This window comes from Helianthus annuus, chromosome 16, assembly GCF_002127325.2.
Source record: "Helianthus annuus cultivar XRQ/B chromosome 16, HanXRQr2.0-SUNRISE, whole genome shotgun sequence".
Lineage (NCBI taxonomy): Eukaryota > Viridiplantae > Streptophyta > Magnoliopsida > Asterales > Asteraceae > Helianthus > Helianthus annuus.
In genome coordinates, this window is record NC_035448.2 from 13356051 (window position 1) to 13379809 (window position 23759).

A 23759-nucleotide genomic window follows, 5' to 3' on the forward strand; every position below is an offset into this window, starting at 1 on the left:
TTCTACTGTCTCTTAGTCCCAGAGGACGTTATTTATTACCCGTAGGCACTTTATCCTTAATGGATGGCTATTTTACTTACAGGGAATTTTAAATAAATCCCAATTTTCAAAGATGGCCTGTGTGATTTATACTGCATCACAATTTGCCCAACATGTTAACATACTTACAGATGTTAACATAAATTTGGAATCTTTTAGACAGGTTCTACCATCTTGGCCATGTCTGAGACGACACGTGGCTAGGTTTTACCCCTAAGATTCTCTTTTTAACATAACGCAGAGCAAACCTAAATTGAGATGTATGCAAGGATCTGAATCTAATTGAGGAACTATCATCTTGGCCCTGTCTTACATGAGCTAGGTCTTGTCCTTTTTAGACTTTGCCACATTATAAGCCCTGTCTTACATGAGCTAGGTCTTGTCCTTTTTAGACTTTGCCACTTTATTATAATGGTAGATCTTATAATAGGAACCTAAACGTTCCACTAAAATTTAAACAATACATGGTTGCCCTAAACGGGACTTCTAACTGAAAATGACTTGCCCATGCAAGGACTAATCAGAAAAACTAAGAAAGGAAACAAATAAGGAGAAATAAAACGAATTAGGATTAATCCTATGTTCTTTGTCTAGACTCAAGAGTGTGCAATTGTGTAACTGAGATTAAACACAAAAGGCTAGTGTTTAATTCACTCAGTGTTGGCTCTGATACCAACCTGTCACACCCTTATTTTCCACGTGTCACCGGTGGGCCCGGTGGGGAGTATCGTGACGTCATTGATATCATCATAGTCAAACAACACAACATATAAATGCACAGCGGAAGCAAAAGATATAGATTTATTTCAACTGAACAAAATGTAATGTTTAAGTGTTACAACACAGTCGAAACAGATCCACATGCGGATCAAATAAAAAGGAAACTGTTCAACAGACTTTGACATCTAAAGCTTGCGAGACTTGAGTAATGATGCCTGGAGCAGCCAGCCTATTTCGTCTAGTACCTGCAGTTAGCCTTTTTGGAAAATACGTCAGTTTGCACTGGTAAATACAACTTAACTGACTCATTTTGAAAAGAGTTTGAAAATTGATTTAAATGCACTTCGGCCAAAAATATTTTATAACTTGGGACAATTATTCAAAATAATCTTGAATACAGTTTTACTCATTTGTCGTCCATTAGGGCCGGTTTGTAGGGCCGGACTTAAGTTAACTGACACACCACATGTATAATGCCCACAAGGTCGATTCCTTACAGTGGGATACCAGTTTTTACATAAGGCAGCTGTCAGGTGTACGCCTACACCCCGTGCTTAGGTCGTGGCCATTTCATGAATGATGCCAAGGATATCCGGGACATGGTCATTTAACCCCCAAGGGCCATAAACCAAATAATACATATCAAACAGGTTATGTAAATACATCAATCACAATACGATTTAAATGACTACATACACCCGACCAAGCGGTACTTTTATAGTACCGTATCCCAAGCCCGTATAGGGAAAATAAGTTAAGGGTATTTACCTGAGCAATAGTATAATTCAAATACAGCAAGTGCACGTAGCTTTTACTGGGCTCCTAATCTGGAACGAAGGTTTTAATAACCTATTAGAATCCTAACGGGTCTTTAATTAAGTTTATACTTAGACCGGTTAGTTTTCAAAAGGAAAACACGGTTCAAACGCGCGATAAGGCGAAGACCGGTTTAGAATGTGGTTTTGACCCGACAAGCTTGCATGCTTGTTTAATATGGGTAACTTAAACACATTCTGGATTTTGAGACAAAAATGATATGGTTTGACCCGTTTCGGCTAATATATTTAAACTAGTTACATAGGCCGATCCGAACGCGAAACATGCGTAACGAGTATCCATAATGTAACACCCCAAAAACGGGTTTGGTAATTTAAACCCGGTTAATATAAAGGAACGGGTAAAATACCGTTAGGGGTAAAAGTGAACCCGTAAATGAATATTAACTAGGAATAATTAACCTAGTTGAATATTAGTATCGTTGGTATTAAACGAGTGGTTGTAGCCTTATTTAATTAAAACGAAACATGGGGACCAAAGTGAACAACTTGAAAGTTGTTTTCTTAAAATGTCTAAGTGTTTTATATAATTAGATAAGTTTAAAAGTATCAAGAAAGTTTATAAAACTTGGAAAAGGGTTATTAGGTGACAACAATAGATAGCATGGGGGTTGAATGTGTAAGATTGATAAATAACGTAATAAAATTAAAAACCCAGTAGTTGGGTGCGTGGTGGGTATCGCGACCAGGAGGGGGAAAGAAAGGGTGAAACCCTACTTGTTCAATCAAGGTCAAAATTCAGCAAATTAATGGTGGTTCTTGACACAAATCGAATGCATGAGACTGGATACAACTTAATCTAAGTATATTGATCATAAGGTAAGTTGCAATTTATGATTTGATGATCTTGTATGAAGTGGTTTAGGTTTAATCCGTGAAATTGTGTGAAATTAATCATGTATATGTGTTAGAATCACCGTGTAGAACATGAACTATGTAAGATTCTAAGCAATTTGATGTTTTGGGATAAAACCCACTTGTGCTAGTAAGAATGGTGAGATGAATGAATTACCATGTTCAATTCTTGTATAATTTTGATGCATGGCGTGCTATATGATCGATTCTTACTAGTTAGATTGAGTAGGATTTGAAAGAAATATGATGTAGTGTTATTGTTGAGGATTGGAAACAAGTGGTAGAATATGAGCATGAAGTACTTGTACATTGTGCCTTTTTGTTGTACGCCCACAAAGTGTTTGATAAAATGCCTACACGCAACTTGAATTGATTCAAGTTTGTGTTAAAAAGTTGGTAAATTCGTCACTTTTGACAGCCCTAGATAGCCATCTTGTAAAGGCCGTATCTCATTCGTTATTAGGAATTAGACAACGAGCCTTATATCGTTGGAAAGCTTGTTTTGCATGTTACAATTCTTATTTGGTCACAAGATGCTGGTTACGAGATTTAGTGGGTCAAAACAGCATGAAAAGTTGGTAAATTCGTCATTTTGACAGCCCTAGATAGCCATCTTGTAAAGGTCGTATCTCATTCGTTATTAGGAATTAGACAACGAGCCTTATATCGTTGGAAAGCTTGTTTCGCATGTTACAATTCTTATTTGGTCAAAAGATTCTGGTTACGAGATTTAGTGGGTCAAAACAGCATGAAAAGTTAGTAAATTCGTCATTTTGACAGCCCTAGATAGCCATCTTGTAAAGGCCGTATCTCATTCGTTATTAGGAATTAGACAACGAGCCTTATATCGTTGGAAAGCTTGTTTCGCATGTTACAATTCTTATTTGGTCACAAGATGCTGGTTACGAGATTTAGTGGGTCAAAACAGCATGAAAAGTTAGTAAATTCGTCATTTTGACAGCCCTAGATAGCCATCTTGTAAAGGCCGTATCTCATTCGTTATTAGGAATTAGACAACGAGCCTTATATCGTTGGAAAGCTTGTTTCGCGTGTTACAATTCTTATTTGGTCACAAGATGCTGGTTATGAGATTTAGTGGGTCAAAATAGCATGAAAAGTTAGTAAATTCGTCATTTTGACAGCCCTAGATAGCCATCTTGTAAAGGCCGTATCTCATTCGTTATTAGGAATTAGACAACGAGCCTTATATCGTTGGAAAGCTTGTTTCGCATGTTACAATTCTTATTTGGTCACAAGATGCTGGTTACGAGATTTAGTGGGTCAAAACAGCATGAAAAGTTAGTAAATTCGTCATTTTGACAGCCCTAGATAGCCATCTTGTAAAGGTCGTATCTCATTCGTTATTAGGAATTAGACAACGAGCCTTATATCGTTGGAAAGCTTGTTTCGCATGTTACAATTCTTATTTGGTCACAAGATGCTGGTTACGAGATTTAGTGGGTCAAAACAGCATGAAAAGTTAGTAAATTCGTCATTTTGACAGCCCTAGATAGCCATCTTGTAAAGGTCGTATCTCATTCGTTATTAGGAATTAGACAACGAGCCTTATATCGTTGGAAATCTTGTTTCGCATGTTACAATTATTATTTGGTCACAAGATGCTGGTTACGAGATTTAGTGGGTCAAAACAGCATGAAAAGTTAGTAAATTCGTCATTTTGACAGCCCTAGATAGCCATCTAGTAAAGGTCGTATCTCATTCGTTATTAGGAATTAGACAACGAGCCTTATATCGTTGGAAAGCTTGTTTCGCATATTACAATTCTTATTTGAAAGTCGAAGTCGGATTAGGTGATTAAAAAGGGGGAAAATGACCCCGAACAGCTGCTACGTGAAAAAAAAATGCGGCAATGAAAATAATGTGTTTTGTGAACTTAAAACATATGATTTTCTAGTCACCAATTTACTAAACACTAAATATTGCTTCGGGTGAATGTTACAGTTGTTAAGGTGTGTTTAAAGCGTTACTATGTGTAAAATTGGCGTTAAGGTACAGCATGGTTAGCCTCTCGGATATGATTGTAATAGTAGAGAAGTCAGGCGTATTGTAGTAGATAATCTATGTGTCGCGTATGATGATAATTGAGTTGCTTGAATAAGGAACAAGGTGACTTTTAGTCTATATGCCTTATGTATGTGGTATTTGGTTAATAAAAAGTCAAGTAATGTATGAATGGAAAGAAACGAATGTAGTATGAATGAGCATGTGTGCTAACCATAATGTAATTGTGATGACATGAAAGAATAGGAATCACATTAGCAAGGACTCGAAAACGGAAGGTTAACGGGTCAAGCAGAGGCGAGGAAACAAGCGTGAACACTAACGCTCGAGGTAAGTGACTTTCGATTCACTTCTTAGTATACATATAGAGTTTTCTTGTTATGGTTGAATGGGATGATTGATGTATATAAAATGGCCGACAAGTAGGTATGTATGAATGCATTTAGGAAAATTACGTAAGTACATGCACGTGTGAGCTAAGGTATGCACGGGTGTAGTTATGATTCATTTTATGAATGTATGTAAGTATGGAGTTATGTATGCATGTATGTATATATGTAGGTATTGGTGTATGTATGTACGTAAGTAGTTATGTATGAGCATGAGCATTATGTATTTGAATATGAAAGTACATACGTGTGTAGGTACGAATGTATATATATATGTGGATGCAAGTAAGTATGTATGTATGTATGTATGTGAGTAGGTATGTGTGTATGTAGTTATGTATGTATGTATGTAAATACATATGCGAAGATGTAATCATGTATGTATGTAATTCGATGCGTGGGTATGCAAGTAAAGGTATGTATGTATGTAGATGTGTATTATGCGTATGCGAAGATACGTAGGTATATATGAATGTATGTAGAGAAGTAGTAATGCATGCGCGAATGTAGATATGGGGTTGGTATATAAGAAGGTACGTATGAGTATATGCAGGTATGTAGAAATATAGGAGGACATGTACGTATGTAGACGCATATGTATACATGTAAACATGTACATGTGCATGATTTAGATACGTAGAATTTTAACGTTACTAATTATGCGTTTGAGGTTGGTATGTGATGCAGGAACAAGTACACCGGATTCTTACGAAACTTAAACCGAACCCGGAATAAGAGGATGAGAAAGAATAATTGGATGAATTAATGTTAAATTGACGAACATTATTCAATCTTTAATTACATGAGATTAATGTTATATGATGTTGCCTTTGACTAATGGTTAAGTTGTATGTGATGCCCACAGGTGTTACACGGACTTCTTCTGCTGCTATGGAAGTGAAGCGGACGTAGATCGAGTCAAGAGCAAGGATTGTACGGATAGATTGGTCACATAGTTGAAGTATATAACGTTTGGAAATCTAAATTTTAGTATGAATGTTGTAAAATTCTTTTATAGTACGTTTAACATTTTTAGGATTTGGATCCTTCGTGAAAGAAATGTTGTTAATACGGAAGAAAATTTTAAAGCTCTTTTTTCCGCTGCGTTATTTTTAAGGTTAAACGTGTTAGGGTGTAACAAGTTGGTATCAGAGCCCTGGTTTGAGAGAATCAAGTACAAGAGGATAGGTACTTGAACTCGAACCTGTGTGCTCTTATGACAAGAAACCCATACAATCCGAGACTCGACCAAGATCTAAAGGTAGAAGCAAAGGTAAGTATGTGCTTAAGTATGTATTGGAAGATAACTAACTATATGTTATGTGTAAGGTAAGCATGGTTGCTTGGAAAGAATGATTTGTGGATGCGGTCTAGCACCGACGCCAAGGTATGTAATTTGACATATTGACCCAAGTACATATGTTTAATATATGTAAGTACATGTGATGGTAAAACCTAACAATGAAAGGAAAATTTTAAGTGAAAAATAATGATAAGAATGGTAATGAAGTTTTGGAAATGTTACACGTGCCGAAACCTAATTCTTCGGACATAAGGTGACAATTACACGAAGACACGAAACTAGTGTGTGGATTGTGTACCTGGCCAGTACACAAGAAACGCATGACTTTCGTGAGCCCGTGATAATTGTTACAGGTGTGTCCGTTAGAATTAAGTAGTAGGTGGACGTGAGGGTGAAGAGAAATGTAAGACTCTCAAAAATGAGAGTATGAAATGCTATGTTAGAATCCGCGAGACGGATTCGAAACATGAAATGCTATGTTAGAATCCGCGAGACGGATTCGAAACATGAAAGAAAGGTATGAATGCAATGCTTGAATCCGCGAGACGGATTCAAGGGATGAAAAGCGTAGATGCAATGTTTGAATCCGCGAGACGGATTCAAAGAATGAAAGATGTTAATGCAATGCTTGAATCCGCGAGACGGATTCAAGGAATGAAATGCATAAATGCAATGCTTGAATCCGCGAGACGGATTCAAGGGATGAAAAGCGTAGATGCAATGTTTGAATCCGCGAGACGGATTCAAAGAATGAAAGATGTTAATGCAATGCTTGAATCCGCAAGACGGATTCAAGGAATGAAATGTATGAATGCAATATTTGATCCGCGAGACGGATTCAAACATAATCACAATTAAAGGTACAAATGATAAGTATGAATCCGCGAGACGGATTTAAGGATGAAAGAATGACCATAAATGATATGCAAAACTTAAAATTCGAGTCAAGAAAAGAAAACTTTGATTAAGCCACATACTAGACACGTTGTTAATTGACTCGTGTGAGTCGGAATGAACGACGGGATGCAACCTAAACGATAACTTAAGTATGGTCGGGAAGAGGAAGTTTTGAAAAAAGGTTAATGAAATAATTTTAAGAATAAAAGAATTAGGAGCGTGTAAAACCCCAAATAAAATAAGTATGGAGAAAAGGTAATAATGATGAGAATCGATGGAAAGTGCTAATATTGATGTTGGGCTTGTAGGCCATGTTCATTTGAACAAGGCATTATTGAAAGGATGCGCATAGGCGGGTGCTCAACAAATCAATGGAAGCAATCAATGAAAGCATTACATGAACCCATGAAGAAACGGGCCGACTCGGGCCACAAACCGCTGGCATACACGACGAAGTCAAGGTTAGTAAGATGTTTAGCTTGTGATTATGAGTAAGTATTGATATAAATAAATGATTATAGTATGCCTATAATGATATGTTGTCCTCTCGTATAAACATTAAGATAATTAGAAGTAACATTAGTAATGAGATGCTAAGTAGATCTCAAAGCGAATAAAATGAAAGATTGTACATGATGTATGAGTAGAATGAAATAAATTAATTTATTTCGATATATGAAGGTAATATGCTTAAATAGGAAGTTAGAGACAAGCCGTAAATTTAAAATCAATACGAGTAAGGTTTGTATACTTTTGGATTAAGTTCAATAAATGAAATGCTAGGGATGATATGTGCTAGAAACTAGCAATATGAAATGAAGGACACTAATAAGAGCTCTGGAACTTGAAAGGGGTAAGAGTAGAATTGGTTTGATTCGAATAAGGAAGGTTTCGGGGACGAAACCTCTATTAAGGGGGGTAGACTTATAACACCCCAAAAACGGGTTTGGTAATTTAAACCCGGTTAATATAAAGGAACGGGTAAAATACCGTTAGGGGTAAAAGTGAACCCGTAAATGAATATTAACTAGGAATAATTAACCTAGTTGAATATTAGTATCGTTGGTATTAAACGAGTGGTTGTAGCCTTATTTAATTAAAACGAAACATGGGGACCAAAGTGAACAACTTGAAAGTTGTTTTCTTAAAATGTCTAAGTGTTTTATATAATTAGATAAGTTTAAAAGTATCAAGAAAGTTTATAAAACTTGGAAAAGGGTTATTAGGTGACAACAATAGATAGCATGGGGGTTGAATGTGTAAGATTGATAAATAACGTAATAAAATTAAAAACCCAGTAGTTGGGTGCGTGGTGGGTATCGCGACCAGGAGGGGGAAAGAAAGGGTGAAACCCTACTTGTTCAATCAAGGTCAAAATTCAGCAAATTAATGGTGGTTCTTGACACAAATCGAATGCATGAGACTGGATACAACTTAATCTAAGTATATTGATCATAAGGTAAGTTGCAATTTATGATTTGATGATCTTGTATGAAGTGGTTTAGGTTTAATCCGTGAAATTGTGTGAAATTAATCATGTATATGTGTTAGAATCACCGTGTAGAACATGAACTATGTAAGATTCTAAGCAATTTGATGTTTTGGGATAAAACCCACTTGTGCTAGTAAGAATGGTGAGATGAATGAATTACCATGTTCAATTCTTGTATAATTTTGATGTATGGCGTGCTATATGATCGATTCTTACTAGTTAGATTGAGTAGGATTTGAAAGAAATATGATGTAGTGTTATTGTTGAGGATTGGAAACAAGTGGTAGAATATGAGCATGAAATACTTGTACATTGTGCCTTTTTGTTGTACGCCCACAAAGTGTTTGATAAAATGCCTACACGCAACTTGAATTGATTCAAGTTTGTGTTAAAAAGTTAGTAAATTCGTCACTTTTGACAGCCCTAGATAGCCATCTTGTAAAGGCCGTATCTCATTCGTTATTAGGAATTAGACAACGAGCCTTATATCGTTGGAAAGCTTGTTTCGCATGTTACAATTCTTATTTGGTCACAAGATGCTGGTTACGAGATTTAGTGGGTCAAAACAGCATGAAAAGTTAGTAAATTCGTCATTTTGACAGCCCTAGATAGTCATCTTGTAAAGGTCGTATCTCATTCGTTATTAGGAATTAGACAACGAGCCTTATATCGTTGGAAAGCTTGTTTCGCATGTTACAATTATTATTTGGTCACAAGATGCTGGTTACGAGATTTAGTGGGTCAAAACAGCATGAAAAGTTAGTAAATTCGTCATTTTGACAGACCTAGATAGCCATCTTGTAAAGGCCGTATCTCATTCGTTATTAGGAATTAGACAACGAGCCTTATATCGTTGGAAAGCTTGTTTCGCATGTTACAATTCTTATTTGGTCACAAGATGCTGGTTACGAGATTTAGTGGGTCAAAACAGCATGAAAAGTTAGTAAATTCGTCATTTTGACAGCCCTAGATAGCCATCTTGTAAAGGCCGTATCTCATTCGTTATTAGGAATTAGACAACGAGCCTTATATCGTTGTAAAGCTTGTTTCGCGTGTTACAATTCTTATTTGGTCACAAGATGCTGGTTATGAGATTTAGTGGGTCAAAACAGCATGAAAAGTTAGTAAATTCGTCATTTTGACAGCCCTAGATAGCCATCTTGTAAAGGCCGTATCTCATTCGTTATTAGGAATTAGACAACGAGCCTTATATCGTTGGAAAGCTTGTTTCGCATGTTACAATTCTTATTTGGTCACAAGATGCTGGTTACGAGATTTAGTGGGTCAAAACAGCATGAAAAGTTAGTAAATTCGTCATTTTGACAGCCCTAGATAGCCATCTTGTAAAGGTCGTATCTCATTCGTTATTAGGAATTAGACAACGAGCCTTATATCGTTGGAAAGCTTGTTTCGCATGTTACAATTCTTATTTGGTTACAAGATGCTGGTTACGAGATTTAGTGGGTCAAAACAGCATGAAAAGTTAGTAAATTCGTCATTTTGACAGCCCTAGATAGCCATCTTGTAAAGGTCGTATCTCATTCGTTATTAGGAATTAGACAACGAGCCTTATATCGTTGGAAAGCTTGTTTCGCATGTTACAATTCTTATTTGGTCACAAGATGCTGGTTACGAGAGTTAGTGGGTCAAAACAGCATGAAAAGTTAGTAAATTCGTCATTTTGACAGCCCTAGATAGCCATCTTGTAAAGGTCGTATCTCATTCGTTATTAGGAATTAGACAACGAGCCTTATATCGTTGGAAAGCTTGTTTCGCATATTACAATTCTTATTTGAAAGTCGAAGTCGGATTAGGTGATTAAAAAGGGGGAAAATGACCCCGAACAGCTGCTGCGTGAAAAAAAAAATGCGGCAATGAAAATAATGTGTTTTGTGAACTTAAAACATATGATTTTCTAGTCACCAATTTACTAAACACTAAATATTGCTTCGGGTGAATGTTACAGTTGTTAAGGTGTGTTTAAAGCGTTACTATGTGTAAAATTGGCGTTAAGGTACAGCATGGTTAGCCTCTCGGATATGATTGTAATAGTAGAGAAGTCAGGCGTATTGTAGTAGATAATCTATGTGTCGCGTATGATGATAATTGAGTTGCTTGAATAAGGAACAAGGTGACTTTTAGTCTATATGCCTTATGTATGTGGTATTTGGTTAATAAAAAGTCAAGTAATGTATGAATGGAAAGAAACGAATGTAGTATGAATGAGCATGTGTGCTAACCATAATGTAATTGTGATGACATGAAAGAATAGGAATCACATTAGCAAGGACTCGAAAACGGAAGGTTAACGGGTCAAGCAGAGGCGAGGAAACAAGCGTGAACACTAACGCTCGAGGTAAGTGACTTTCGATTCACTTCTTAGTATACATATAGAGTTTTCTTGTTATGGTTGAATGGGATGATTGATGTATATAAAATGGCCGACAAGTAGGTATGTATGAATGCATTTAGGAAAATTACGTAAGTACATGCACGTGTGAGCTAAGGTATGCACGGGTGTAGTTATGATTCATTTTATGAATGTATGTAAGTATGGAGTTATGTATGCATGTATGTATATATGTAGGTATTGGTGTATGTATGTACGTAAGTAGTTATGTATGAGCATGAGCATTATGTATTTGAATATGAAAGTACATACGTGTGTAGGTACGAATGTATATATATATGTGGATGCAAGTAAGTATGTATGTATGTATGTATGTGAGTAGGTATGTGTGTATGTAGTTATGTATGTATGTATGTAAATACATATGCGAAGATGTAATCATGTATGTATGTAATTCGATGCGTGGGTATGCAAGTAAAGGTATGTATGTATGTAGATGTGTATTATGCGTATGCGAAGATACGTAGGTATATATGAATGTATGTAGAGAAGTAGTAATGCATGCGCGAATGTAGATATGGGGTTGGTATATAAGAAGGTACGTATGAGTATATGCAGGTATGTAGAAATATAGGAGGACATGTACGTATGTAGACGCATATGTATACATGTAAACATGTACATGTGCATGATTTAGATACGTAGAATTTTAACGTTACTAATTATGCGTTTGAGGTTGGTATGTGATGCAGGAACAAGTACACCGGATTCTTACGAAACTTAAACCGAACCCGGAATAAGAGGATGAGAAAGAATAATTGGATGAATTAATGTTAAATTGATGAACGTTATTCAATCTTTAATTACATGAGATTAATGTTATATGATGCTGCCTTTGACTAATGGTTAAGTTGTATGTGATGCCCACAGGTGTTACACGGACTTCTTCTGCTGCTATGGAAGTGAAGCGGACGTAGATCGAGTCAAGAGCAAGGATTGTACGGATAGATTGGTCACATAGTTGAAGTATATAACGTTTGGAAATCTAAATTTTAGTATGAATGTTGTAAAATTCTTTTATAGTACGTTTAACATTTTTAGGATTTGGATCCTTCGTGAAAGAAATGTTGTTAATACGGAAGAAAATTTTAAAGCTCTTTCTCCGCTGCGTTATTTTTAAGGTTAAACGTGTTAGGGTGTAACACATAAGAGTCATGAACATGTTCCATAAGTTAATATGCTTTAAATATGTTGTGATATCAGTAGGATATCTTCTATTATGCCCCAAATGTATTTAAACTCAAATTATGCCTCGTAAGGGTATTTTGGTCATTTAAAAGGTTATAAAAGAGTTTAAATATAATTGTGAGTTTCGGGTCTGATGTAATCAGTAAAAATACTTAATTTACTAATTCATGTCAGTAGGATATAACCTATATGTGAAATTTATCCTTTCTAACCATTCTATGCACCGAAAGGGTATTTTGGTAATTTCACCTAAGGTTTAAAGGTCAAATCCGGAAATCTGACTTCAAAACTTTTACCTACTGTTGAAACATAAATGTTAACTTAAAATATCAGTAGGTACCAAGTCTTATATGTCTAATACGGTTTTAATACATACTATGTGCTTAAAACGCTTAAAAACGCTTAAAATGGCGATTTTGAGCTATTTCCAGGTTCTTAAGGGAAAGCTGATATTTTTTACTATTCCAGAAGGCTTAAAATGTTCTATTTATCATATTAGATCAGTAGAAAAAGGTTTGGGGTCAAAAGGATTTGTAAAACTCATTTTATAGCCTAAAAGGGCAAAACCGGCAATTATCGAATCAAGCTTAGAATCCTAAGTTATGCTCAGCCTAAAAATAAATAAAAATCTTCAAAAATCCCAAAATATTATATTACATCAGTGGGTAATAAGTTTGGTATTAAAAATTGGGTTTAGATAGGCTATATGCTAATTATGCGGTTTATTTGCTTAAAAGCTTCTTAATTACGCTAATGAGCATAACTCTTAATCTAGACCTCAAACTGATGTCAAATTCTAGGGACAAGTTTATAAATCAGTAGTGAAGGTTTCTATTCTTTCACTTTATCAAAAATCATGTTTTTAGGTCATAAGGGCATAATAGTCAACATTTAAGCATTTAACGGAATCATGCATACGAATTGGATAACCAATGAACCAAGTTGTATAATCTCAGAGGGTTATACTTATAGGTAACTTGGTCCTATTAGAGCACTAAGGCATTCCTAAATCATGCTCAAACGGGTCAGAACTGAAAGTCAAAGCATAAGTCAAACTATGCGACTTTCGGTCCCGAACCAAGCTTAAACTAAAAATTGTCGAGTTGAACATGTTTAGACATGTTCTTATATTAATTACCAAGTTATATTAATGTCAAAACAGGTTTCATAGCTTACACATTAATAATTATGTGTTTATTTACAAAATAGCTTCCTGTTGACTTTTTATAATCAAGTTTGACTCGACAATTGACCTAATTAGAGTGGGAATCAGAGGGAGACCTTTTAGAGGTTTAATGCCCACATAATTACCAACTCCTAGGTACTTTCATATTCACAAATTACTGGAGCAATTAAGATTAATGACGAAGTCAAACCTTAATTACGACGGTTTGACTAAACGCTAATAAACTAAGCAAAACTGAATTAAAGGAGGTCAAGCATACTTACAATAGTCCTAATCACAACTAATGATCACTAGGAAAGATGCTTGAGCTCCAGGAACCTCCAAGAAGTGAGTTGTGATGGTTACAAGTGAATGAGCAAATGAAAACCCAAATTCAAGGCCTTTATATAGGTTTCTTGGATCAATTTGATCATGCCAAACAAGTCTAGGATTGTTATGGGATCATTCCAAGTGTCCCTATACTCTTTAAAACCATCAAACAAGCTCCAGGTATTGAAAAATGGTAAGTTAAGTCGGTTAAACCGGCTGGAACAGGCAGCTGCCATCATTTTCTGTAACTGGCACTCTGACGCGGCCCGCGTAAGGATCCATAAGGATCTTATGCGCCCCGAGTGGCTAGTCTGATCCGGTCACAAAGTTTCATAAATTGCAATTTTGGTCCCTGGTCCTTCCAAACTTGATTTTAAGCTCATTTCTTGCACTATAAACCCCCAAACTTGACTTTTAAGGACTTCAAGTCATAAACCAACTTTGTTTGGTCCCCGGTTATTCATACGTTCACCGAAAAGTCTTAAATTTCAACGTTAACGCTTTTAACCCCTCGTATACGAATATTGTCATAACTTTCTCATACTTAATCGAAACCTTGTGAAATTTTTATCACATACTCTTGTGAGTATAATTTATCATTACAAAGCTTCGGGTCCGCTAAAAGATCACTCAGAGGTATACTTTAAACATGTTGACAAATTTAGCCCCTGTAGTTTGTAATTCCTCACTTTCTTTCACAATTAGCTTCGTATGATCCATGATTTATTCGTTTAAGGATGTAAACATCATGTAGGGTTATTGAAAGACATATTTATTCATTGTTGACATTTTTAACCCTTACATTCACATACTTTTCTTGTTTGTCAACTTTAGTCCTTCATACGTAATCTTTCACACGTTCAAAGCTTATGACACGTGTCAATACATTATTGGACAAAAATTTTCGAGGTGTTACAAATTTAAGTTAAATTATGATAAAACCTTTATGTTTTATAAAGGTTGTGACGATGATGAGATTGGGATTGAAGAAGATGGAGGTATTTCAGACACATGTCTGGCACAATTACAAACTGTATAACCAGGAGTATACAGACACCCTGACCAGACGAGAGAAGGTAACAAATTTAATCATTACTACAGTAGTTACTGTCTTCTTACTGATGAACTTTATCATACAAACAGTGATTGACGCCGCGACAGATATGGAACAAGAAATAGAACAAGAGGTAAATTTAGCAGAGTCTAGTCAACAAAAAACACCAACACAAAATACGGTAACCAACTCGATGTTGAATGAGCTAGAAAACATAAACCTGACGTGTATGGTAAAAAAAGACATCCAACACATCCGCTGAAGAAACAAATGATGAGGTAACGGATGCAGAAATGCAGTCGGTGGAGACGCTTTTAAAATTGGCTCCCATCCTACAAACAACTTCACCGGGGAGTACACAAAATACTACTACGGGCGTAAACAAAAAAAAATATTGAATGAAAACGAAAAGGATGAAATAGTGAGGGCGCATATTAAAAAGATTAAGGATATGAATGAAAAATGAATGACAGAATTAGGTGATGCATACTGATCACCTTACTGCAACAGGATAGTAAGCTTATATAAGCCACTATTGGATCGTGACAAAACGATCATCTCATACCTCTTATCTCCGGTCGGTAATTTTGGGTAAGTAATACATTTTGTTTCTTTAAAACACTTAAAAAGATCCACTAATTGACTTGTTGGTTATATCAAACAGGTCAGTGATGTACAAGTCAGAAAGTGGGTTGGAAACCTTCAAAATAGTTTTTGAAAGCTTCCACCCATCACAATTTGTAGCTTCTAATGGAGTGGACGCTTTTGTAGATGTGTTAAACTATGAAGAAAAAAAAGGGACAAAAAATCATCACCGTACAGGCTGTTCTTGCCAACTTCAATGATTGTAAGTTAATAACGCAAGTTATTTATTTGAAACAATTAATAACGCGAGTTCATTTTCATTTAATCACACATGTTATCAAATAATTACGCTTGTTTAAAAATATTCACGAAATATGTGTGGTAATACCGCACGTAGGATCATTATGTATTAATCACGCATATTATAATTGAATTACGCTTGTTTATAAATATGTAGATACTATACTTACCGGGTACATACTCATTTTTGCAGCCTGAACCAATTTATGGGCCCGAGTACAATGACAATGCACGATTGAATGTATTTACATCAAACCTTGAAGATACACTGGTTAAATATGGGGTGAAGAATCTTGAAACACTGGATCTTATCTTCATTCCAGTGCTGTTATCTCAACATTTCTTCTGTATATGTTTTCGCTTAAAGAAGGGCGATATTGAGTTAATTGATAACTCTAAGATCAAACAAGCGTTTGGTAAACGTTACCGTGGGCGTCCCGAAATGCTGGCAAAACTACAGATTTTATCTTTATATACTATAATACGTAGGTACTAATATGATTTTTTTATCTGATTATAGCGTAAAGCTCTCATTCAGTACCTAAAAAACAAGATACGACAAAAAGAATGGATAAAAAAAATTGGAAAAAGCAACAATAATAAGGAAAGAAATGTATTGGAGGACTCTTGAAAATGGGGTTGATTGTGGTGTCTTCACTATGAGGCATATGGAGACATACAAGGGCAAAACACCATGGAATCCGGGGTTTGTCAACGAAGATAGAAAAGTCGTTCAAGATTCACAGCTTCGGTTCTTGAGGTATCGCTACCTTAGTAAGATTGTATTGTCGGAGTACAATCTTATAAGAAAACAAGTCTTTGAAGCAGCTAAGGAATTTGAGAAGAACTCGGCCAAAGTGGATATGTTGAAAGATCTAGATAAAAAAAAATCAGTCAACGATTAGATGAGTTCTTTAATCTTCAAAAAAAAGTAAACAAAAATGTTATGTATTTAAACTGTTTTTGTTACAGTGATATGTGAACAAAATTTTTTATTATTATTGTTGTGTTTGTAATTATTTTTTATTCAGCTTTTTCTTGTGTTGATGTTTCTGTATAGTATACTAATAGACGACATTAATAACAAAACACAACGCCTAAGTTTCGTTATACAAAAACAGGTACAATACATAGAAAACCACTTAGATAAACAAAAAAAAAACATGGTTAAACTACTCGAAAACATACAACAAACACACATGCTTAGACAACTTCAAAAGAAGGACTCTAAAAACTTGATCTTGGTGTCCATAGAGCATCTTAAAACGGCTATTGCATCCAAAAGCTCCTTTAGCTGTTTCTCATCGCGCTCTCCTAGATCAACCATGAACATCATAGCTACCTCTCGGACACAGGACTCTTTCATTCCGGACAGCAAGTTGAATATTTCTTCTCTCCTCTTCATGTTCTCTCTTACCCTAGAAACGTTAGTCTCCAACAAGTCTTTACAAGACCTGTCTTAGGCAATTTGTTCCTGGATCCTCTTTTTGAGGTAAACACTCATACCAGATGATGAAGAAGATCCAATAGATGAATTGAGAGAATCTGACATCTTTGAAGGTAATATTGAAATGTTGTTTCAATGAAATTTAAAATGAAAAACCCAACAAGATGACATCTATTATTATAAAGCATACCAATTATTGGATTAGAATACACTGTTGGTGTTTTTTGGAATTTTGTTGGTCCAGTACAGATATTTATAAAAACTACACATGTTAGAATATTATTGAAGCTCAATAATAACGCACGTATGTATGTGCCTAAGCATAAAAAAATTACACATGATGTAGTACTTCAAATTAATTGATCAAAGAAATTGGGGCTGGTCAAAAATTACGCATTTTGATAAAATCACGCATGTGATACATAATCACGCATGGTTTTAAAAAATGCAAAATGCATATTCTGCCTAATAAAAAATGAAACTTGTACATTGAACGAGTGAATTTAAGTAAGTTGGATATCTTATTAATAGTAAGAAAGTTGCAAGTTGATTTTAAATAAAAAATTGTTAATAATCATGATTTCTACAAATAGGCTTCCAATCGACAAGACTGTTAATTAAGTAGCATATTCAATTTTACTTACCAAATCTTCCCTAACTACCCTATTAAATCAAACTTTTCATACATATTATATAACCACCATTCCATTTTTGGCAAACATAACAACCCTAACTAAGTTACAGCAATGTCGAGTGACCAAGCAAACACAGCAATCAAGGAGCTCCTCTCAAGCCGCAGTTTGATAGAGCTTGCATCTAATCTAAACTCCACTAACAGTATTTTGATGTGCAGAGGAAGGTCCTAGAACAGCAGAAGATGAACCAACAAATCTGGGGAAAGCTACTACAAGAGCCAAAATCTCCGTTGAGGGACGAAGGCATAAACCTCATGATGGATCAGTCATCTGTTGATCACTTGGTTTACTCGTATCTGAAAGATGTAGTGGATATGATGCAAGAGAAGATGGAAACAAGTGAGAAGGAGCTTGAGAAGATATTCAAATCGAAGTAGCTATGCAGTGGTATGTCTGTTTTTGGAATGTCTGTTTTTCGAAACTAGCGTCTTTTGATGATTTTTGGGATGTTATAATGTTGGTATTTGGAAAACTTACAATTGTGGTAGTATTTGGCAATCGGAAATGATATGTGGATATGTTTAGGAATATCGTTAATTTTTACATGTTTGATACGGTTGGCTGGATGTTTCAACAGATAACTAAAACAAAAAGGAAGGTGAAAAAGTTACGCAGGTTAATAGCTCATTTTAACGCTAGTTGAAATATATAAGCTAGCAAAAATCATAACTTTAATAACACTAGTTAGTAGAAAAAAATTTGACTTCTGAATCTTATTTGGTATAAAAAGGCATAAAAATGAAAAAATGAATGCAATCACTCATCATCATCATCTTTAAGCTCTTCCCACTCATCATCATAAAAATGAATGAAAGAAATTCGAAACGATCAGGCTGGGGGAAAAAAGGGTCAGCTGATGTAAACTCCATAGAATGTTATATATAATCACGCATGCTATGAGAAATAACATAAATCACGCAAGTTTGGTGTTAAAATGATGCAAGTTATGTATCAAGATCACAAAACACAGAATGTTATTTAGTAAAAAAGGCATAAAAAATGATGTTCAAATGTATGCAATTGTAGTTCAAAAATCACTCGTCATCATCGTTAACCTCTTCCCATTCAGAATCACTATCATCGGCTTCGTCTACGTCATCATACTCTTCCTCTCCCTCACCAGTTTCTGCCTCCTCATCCTCTTCGTCTAATAAACCAGGATCAGTATCTAACTGAACTGCTCTTCTTTTCTTCCCCTTCTTGTCGGCAGCACTAGCTTTACCCTTTAAAACTTCACAAGTTCGGATATCATGACCTTTGGTATTGCAAACACTGCATGTACAACTTCTCTTGCCTTTTAGACTAATTATCTGTTCTTTTTTTGATTTCATCCGCTTATGTGAACCGCGTCCTTTGTTTCTAATACCGGTTGGCACACGGACTGTAGGCGGAGCATCAGTGCCCGGTTTCTCGTAACCGATTAACCTTGAATATATATCAAACTTAGGGTCGATAGGCTTGGTTATGCGAAGTTCATCAACCATTTCTTTCATCTCCCTCATCTGATCCCTGACTATAACTAGATGATCAAAATCTGTCATCAAATGACCAATAAGATACTCTCCGGTCTGCATTATCTCATACGCAACCTCCTTGGCCTTTTTATTCCCGTCATTATCATCAACTTTTAAATCAAATGTGTTATTTAGATCATTCGGTACCACCTCTTTGGTCCATCTTCTCATAGCATACTTGTTGGGAATTTCTTTCACTTTGAACATCTTGAACACAAAGTATATATGTTTGCACAACAATCCATATTGTTCAAACCTGCGACAACTGCATGATGCAATTACATCCTCCCCCTTCTTGAAGCGAACCTAAATAAAAAAATTGAAAATTAAAAATCAAGGAAAAAGCGCAAGATCTTATGTAATAACGCATGTTAGCTGGTCTAGATACTGTTACCTCTAATAAACCGTCACCGTGCGCTTTCCAATCCTTCATACTTATCTTCAAGAACGGTTCCTAGATTTTAGTCTCCATAGGAAGGCACTCAGACAGTGTTCCATATAACTCTGCCTGTTGATCAGCAAAGATGGACCTGGTGTAAATTTTCATAGCATCATCCTCTAAGGTAGCTTCAGTTATGTTATCTGGGGTTGTGTTTCTAGAAATATGGTCATTTTTCCGATGGTTGAATCTTTGAACGTCCATTGCACCATCAAAATGCTTAAAAAAACTCAACAAGGGTAAGTTGAGAATTCGCCACCTGACAGAAAAAATGGTTTTCGCTCTCTGATCTGGAGATGGTCCGCATGAGCCCAGACATAGGCTCATGACGATAGAAAGCTGGAATCCATGAAGATCTCATGCCAAACATATCGTCAATGCATTTATTCTCGGTTAGACCGTATTCAATCATTATCAATTTCCATTCTCTCTCAAGCGTTTCTGGAGCAATCAAATCAATCCACACTATATCACACATACGTCTTTTGAAGTCTTCATTGTTAGACAACTTGTATCCAACCTATTAAAAAAAAGGATTGGGATGAACAAAAATAAGAAATCTCTATAATTATTCACGGTTTTTGTAATAAAAAAAAACTGAGTGTATGAAATAATAACGCATGATGAACATTTTGTAAAAGTGCATATAAAAATCAGAAATCTTCATACTTATTACGCAAGTTGTAACAATAATAACGCATATTGAAGTTGAGTCTAACCTTATCGGCAACTTTTTTCATTATGTGCCACATACATAATCCGTGCCTGCTCTTATCGAACACTGCCTCAATAGCTTGTTTCATCGCCGGGTCCTGATCAGTGACAACCACCTTCGGTTGCTTACCAAATGAGTCTAAAAATGATTGTAACAACCATTTGTATGATTCAATGCTTTCGGATGCTAGCAACCCGGCTCCAAGCATCACATTCCGACAGTGGTTATCGATACCAGTAAAGGGTACACAAACCATATTATACCTTCAAAATGATGAAATAACTTGAATAAAAAAACAACAAAATTATACAAGAAAAAATTAGAAGTTAAAAAACTATAATTAACACTAACTTGTTGGTTTTGAACGTAGCATCAAACGATATGACATCTCCAAACTCAGCATAGTTACGTTTGCACAAACCATCAGCCCAAAACAGGCCAGACAATCACTTCTTTTCATCAACTGAATGTACAAATGAATAATCAACCATAAACTGCTTTTTATCGGTCAGCCTATTGATAACCGTATCGGCATCCTACTCTCCTATATAGCTATGTATCCTAGCTCTAAAATTCTTGCAGTCGTCTTTAGTTGCACCAACATTTTCAAAACCTCTGTATCTTTGTCTCATTATATTGAAGGCTTTCACTTGCCCAAGATTTAATGTACCAAGCTCCCATATCATCTCTTCTTGTGTTTCAGAAAGATTATGCGCTTGAACAAACTTATCAACCTTATACAACACCCCATCCGTCGAACAAAGCTTAATTTGTGCTTACACAGTTCGAATAGTCGATCAGTTCCTACTTTTATATGGCTTAGACAACTTTAAATAAGGATCAATAAAAGCTTGTGGTTTGTGCCCCTCCTTTGAACACACAAAGTATTTAGTCTTTATAATACCACCACTATGATGTTCACCTCCTTTTCGCGCAGAGAACCCTGCCTTCTTGGCATATGTCTGATAAAAAAACATATGCTTGCTCTATGGAACTGAATTCCATTCCTATAACGGGAACACACGATGAAGCTACCTCATGAATATACAATCTTTCATCTGCAAATTTTGAAATAACAAAAAAATTGAGCTCTAAAACAAGACACACAATCACTCATCTATGAAATAAAAAAATAAATCACGCTAAGAAAAAAATCACGCATGTTAAGCTCATAAAATCACGCAGGTAAAAAAAACCAGACATAACTGTATAGTTTATAATAATCACGCAAGTTTGGTGGGATTACACAAAACATGCGTGATTTATGACGGATTCATTTCAAAAAAAATATTTATCAAATAATGATGCACGATCAAACACAAAACATCAGCCACCTATACTTTCGATGATTTCTGGAAATTAAAACGAATTAATTGACAACTTACTGGTCTGAGCGTCTAATATAACGGGGTTTTCTGATGTCGGATTCATCAAATGCTCAGCAGCATCAAGAACGGCATGGACTTCAGCATCTTCAATTTCAATATAATTTGCATTTCGTGCGTTACTGCTATGTGGATCCATTTCAAACAATAAGTGATCGTAACCCTAATTGAACACCTATAACCGCTAATTTGATACTTCGAAAAATGGAAAATATTTGAAACTGATTCAATTCGTAATTACCGGGATGCAGGAGATAACGAACTCGCATTATTCTCTTGATGTTAGTAAATGTCTGAATTACCCTGCCTCAAGAACGTAAAATGTCTAATTTGCCCTTAATGAGAAATCTTAATCAGTGCCATGCGTCCAAATCTCCCTGTCGTGTACGTGAAGTATGATTAGGGTTTTTGTACATTATACTTTCTCTCTCTCTCTCTCTCTATATATATATATATATATGGGATGGATCAAGAGAAAACTAGTTTAAATGAGAACACCAAAAAACTAACTAAAAAAGCCAAAAAAACATACCAAAATTTTTTTAATTTTTATAAAAAAATCGCAGCTTTTTATGTATGGAAAAAAAATTTCAAAAAAATAAAAAAAAAGTTTTTTGTTGTATTGCACATGTGCACTATTACGGATATAGTGCGCATGTGTAGTACACATATAATGCACATGTGCAGTTCAACAATTTTTTTTTTGAAATTTTTTTATATATAAAAACTAGCGATTTTTTTATAAAAAATTGTAAAAAAAAAAATTGGTATGTTTTTTAGCTTTTTTTTAGTTTTTTTTTCTAGTTTTCTCATTCATACGTAGTTTTCTCATGATCCTCTCCATATATATATATATATATATATATATATATATATATATATATATATATATATATATATATATATATATATATATATATATATATATATATAGGGGAAGGTTTAGTGGGGAACACTAAAAAAGTGGGGAACAGCCGGAAACCGACTCAAACGAACTCCGATTGGACTCATTCCAGCGGCGTTAGAACCGGCTCGTCGAACCCTAACTAAGATCTCTTAACCGTAAACCCTAAATCCTAACTCCTAAACTCTAAACCCTAAAGCTAAAAAATAAGGCTAAAACCTAAGCTAAATCGTAAAATCTAAACTATAAACCCTAAAAGCTAAACCCTAAAGGCTAAACCTAAAGCGAAACCCTAAAGCCAAACCCTACAGCTAAACCCTAAACCATAAAGCTAAACCCTAAACCCTAAAGCTAAACCCTAAAGCTAATCCCTAAGGCTAAACCCTAAAGCTAAACCCTAAAAGCCAAACCCTAATATATTTAGGGTTTAGTGGTTATGATTTAGGGTTTAGGGTTAAGAGATCATAGTTAGGGTTCGACGAGCCGGTTCCAACGCCGCTGGAATGAGTCCAATTGGAGTTCGTTTGAATCGGTTCCCCACTGTTCCCCACTTATTTAGTGTTCCCCAATGAACCTCACACTATATATATATATATGAGTTGGTAGCAATTTTGCAGAGGCATCTGTATTCTGATCTCTTGTTGATATAAATTGTACGTGCATCTTTTGTTGAGTAACACTTTCTCTTACAAAGTGAAATTAAGTTCAACATGTTTTGTTCGGGCATGAATTGCATAACGATAGGTTGCACTAAGATTGTCACTCTGCGAGTAGGAGCAGATTTTATGTCTACTTCAAGTTCTTTTAGAAGAGCTTCTAACTGGATCAATTTAGCAATGATGTTAGCAGAGCTTTGAATTCTTACTATGGGCATACTAATATAAGGTCCTTGAACTTCTCATAAAATAAAGTTTGGAAAGTTAAAGTTCACAAAGCAAACACATATGAAGAAAGCAAATATATGAAGAATAAGTCTAGTATAATGTAGTTAGAATTACATCAAGTTAGACTAGGGGCTGATGAAAGGGGTAGGCCCATTGCTACTTCCCCATTTTTTAACAAATGAATAATGTCA

The 23759-nt window shown here is 35.4% G+C and overlaps 2 protein-coding genes across 16 annotated transcripts; one reads left to right on the forward strand and one right to left on the reverse strand.

Annotated features, from left to right (window-relative positions):
* The first annotated feature begins 1913 nt into the window (after nt 1-1913).
* On the forward strand, nt 1914-12060 carry LOC110915900. 15 transcript variants are annotated; one of them, XM_022160647.2, is made up of 6 exons: nt 1914-2414; nt 4714-4802; nt 5549-6248; nt 7370-7522; nt 10821-10909; nt 11834-12060. In XM_022160647.2, exons 3-6 carry the CDS (start codon nt 6214-6216, stop codon nt 11878-11880), a joined length of 324 nt encoding a protein of 107 aa, XP_022016339.1. In that variant the 5' UTR covers nt 1914-2414; nt 4714-4802; nt 5549-6213; the 3' UTR covers nt 11881-12060. The 15 variants fall into 15 exon arrangements, 8 of the variants coding, with proteins under 8 accessions (XP_022016339.1, XP_022016342.1, XP_022016341.1 ...); XM_022160650.2 differs by having other exon boundaries at nt 1915-2414; nt 5727-6248; XM_022160649.2 differs by having other exon boundaries at nt 1916-2414; nt 4719-4802.
* A 7840-nt stretch (nt 12061-19900) lies between these two features.
* LOC110918955 (protein FAR1-RELATED SEQUENCE 4-like) lies at nt 19901-21919 on the reverse strand. The gene is made up of 4 exons (XM_022163233.1): nt 21781-21919; nt 21318-21453; nt 20400-20658; nt 19901-20200 (listed from the first exon to the last, which is right to left on the reverse strand). The coding sequence occupies exons 1-4, from the start codon at nt 21917-21919 to the stop codon at nt 19901-19903; spliced, it is 834 nt and encodes a 277-aa protein (XP_022018925.1).
* Between the last annotated feature and the right edge of the window lie 1840 nt (nt 21920-23759).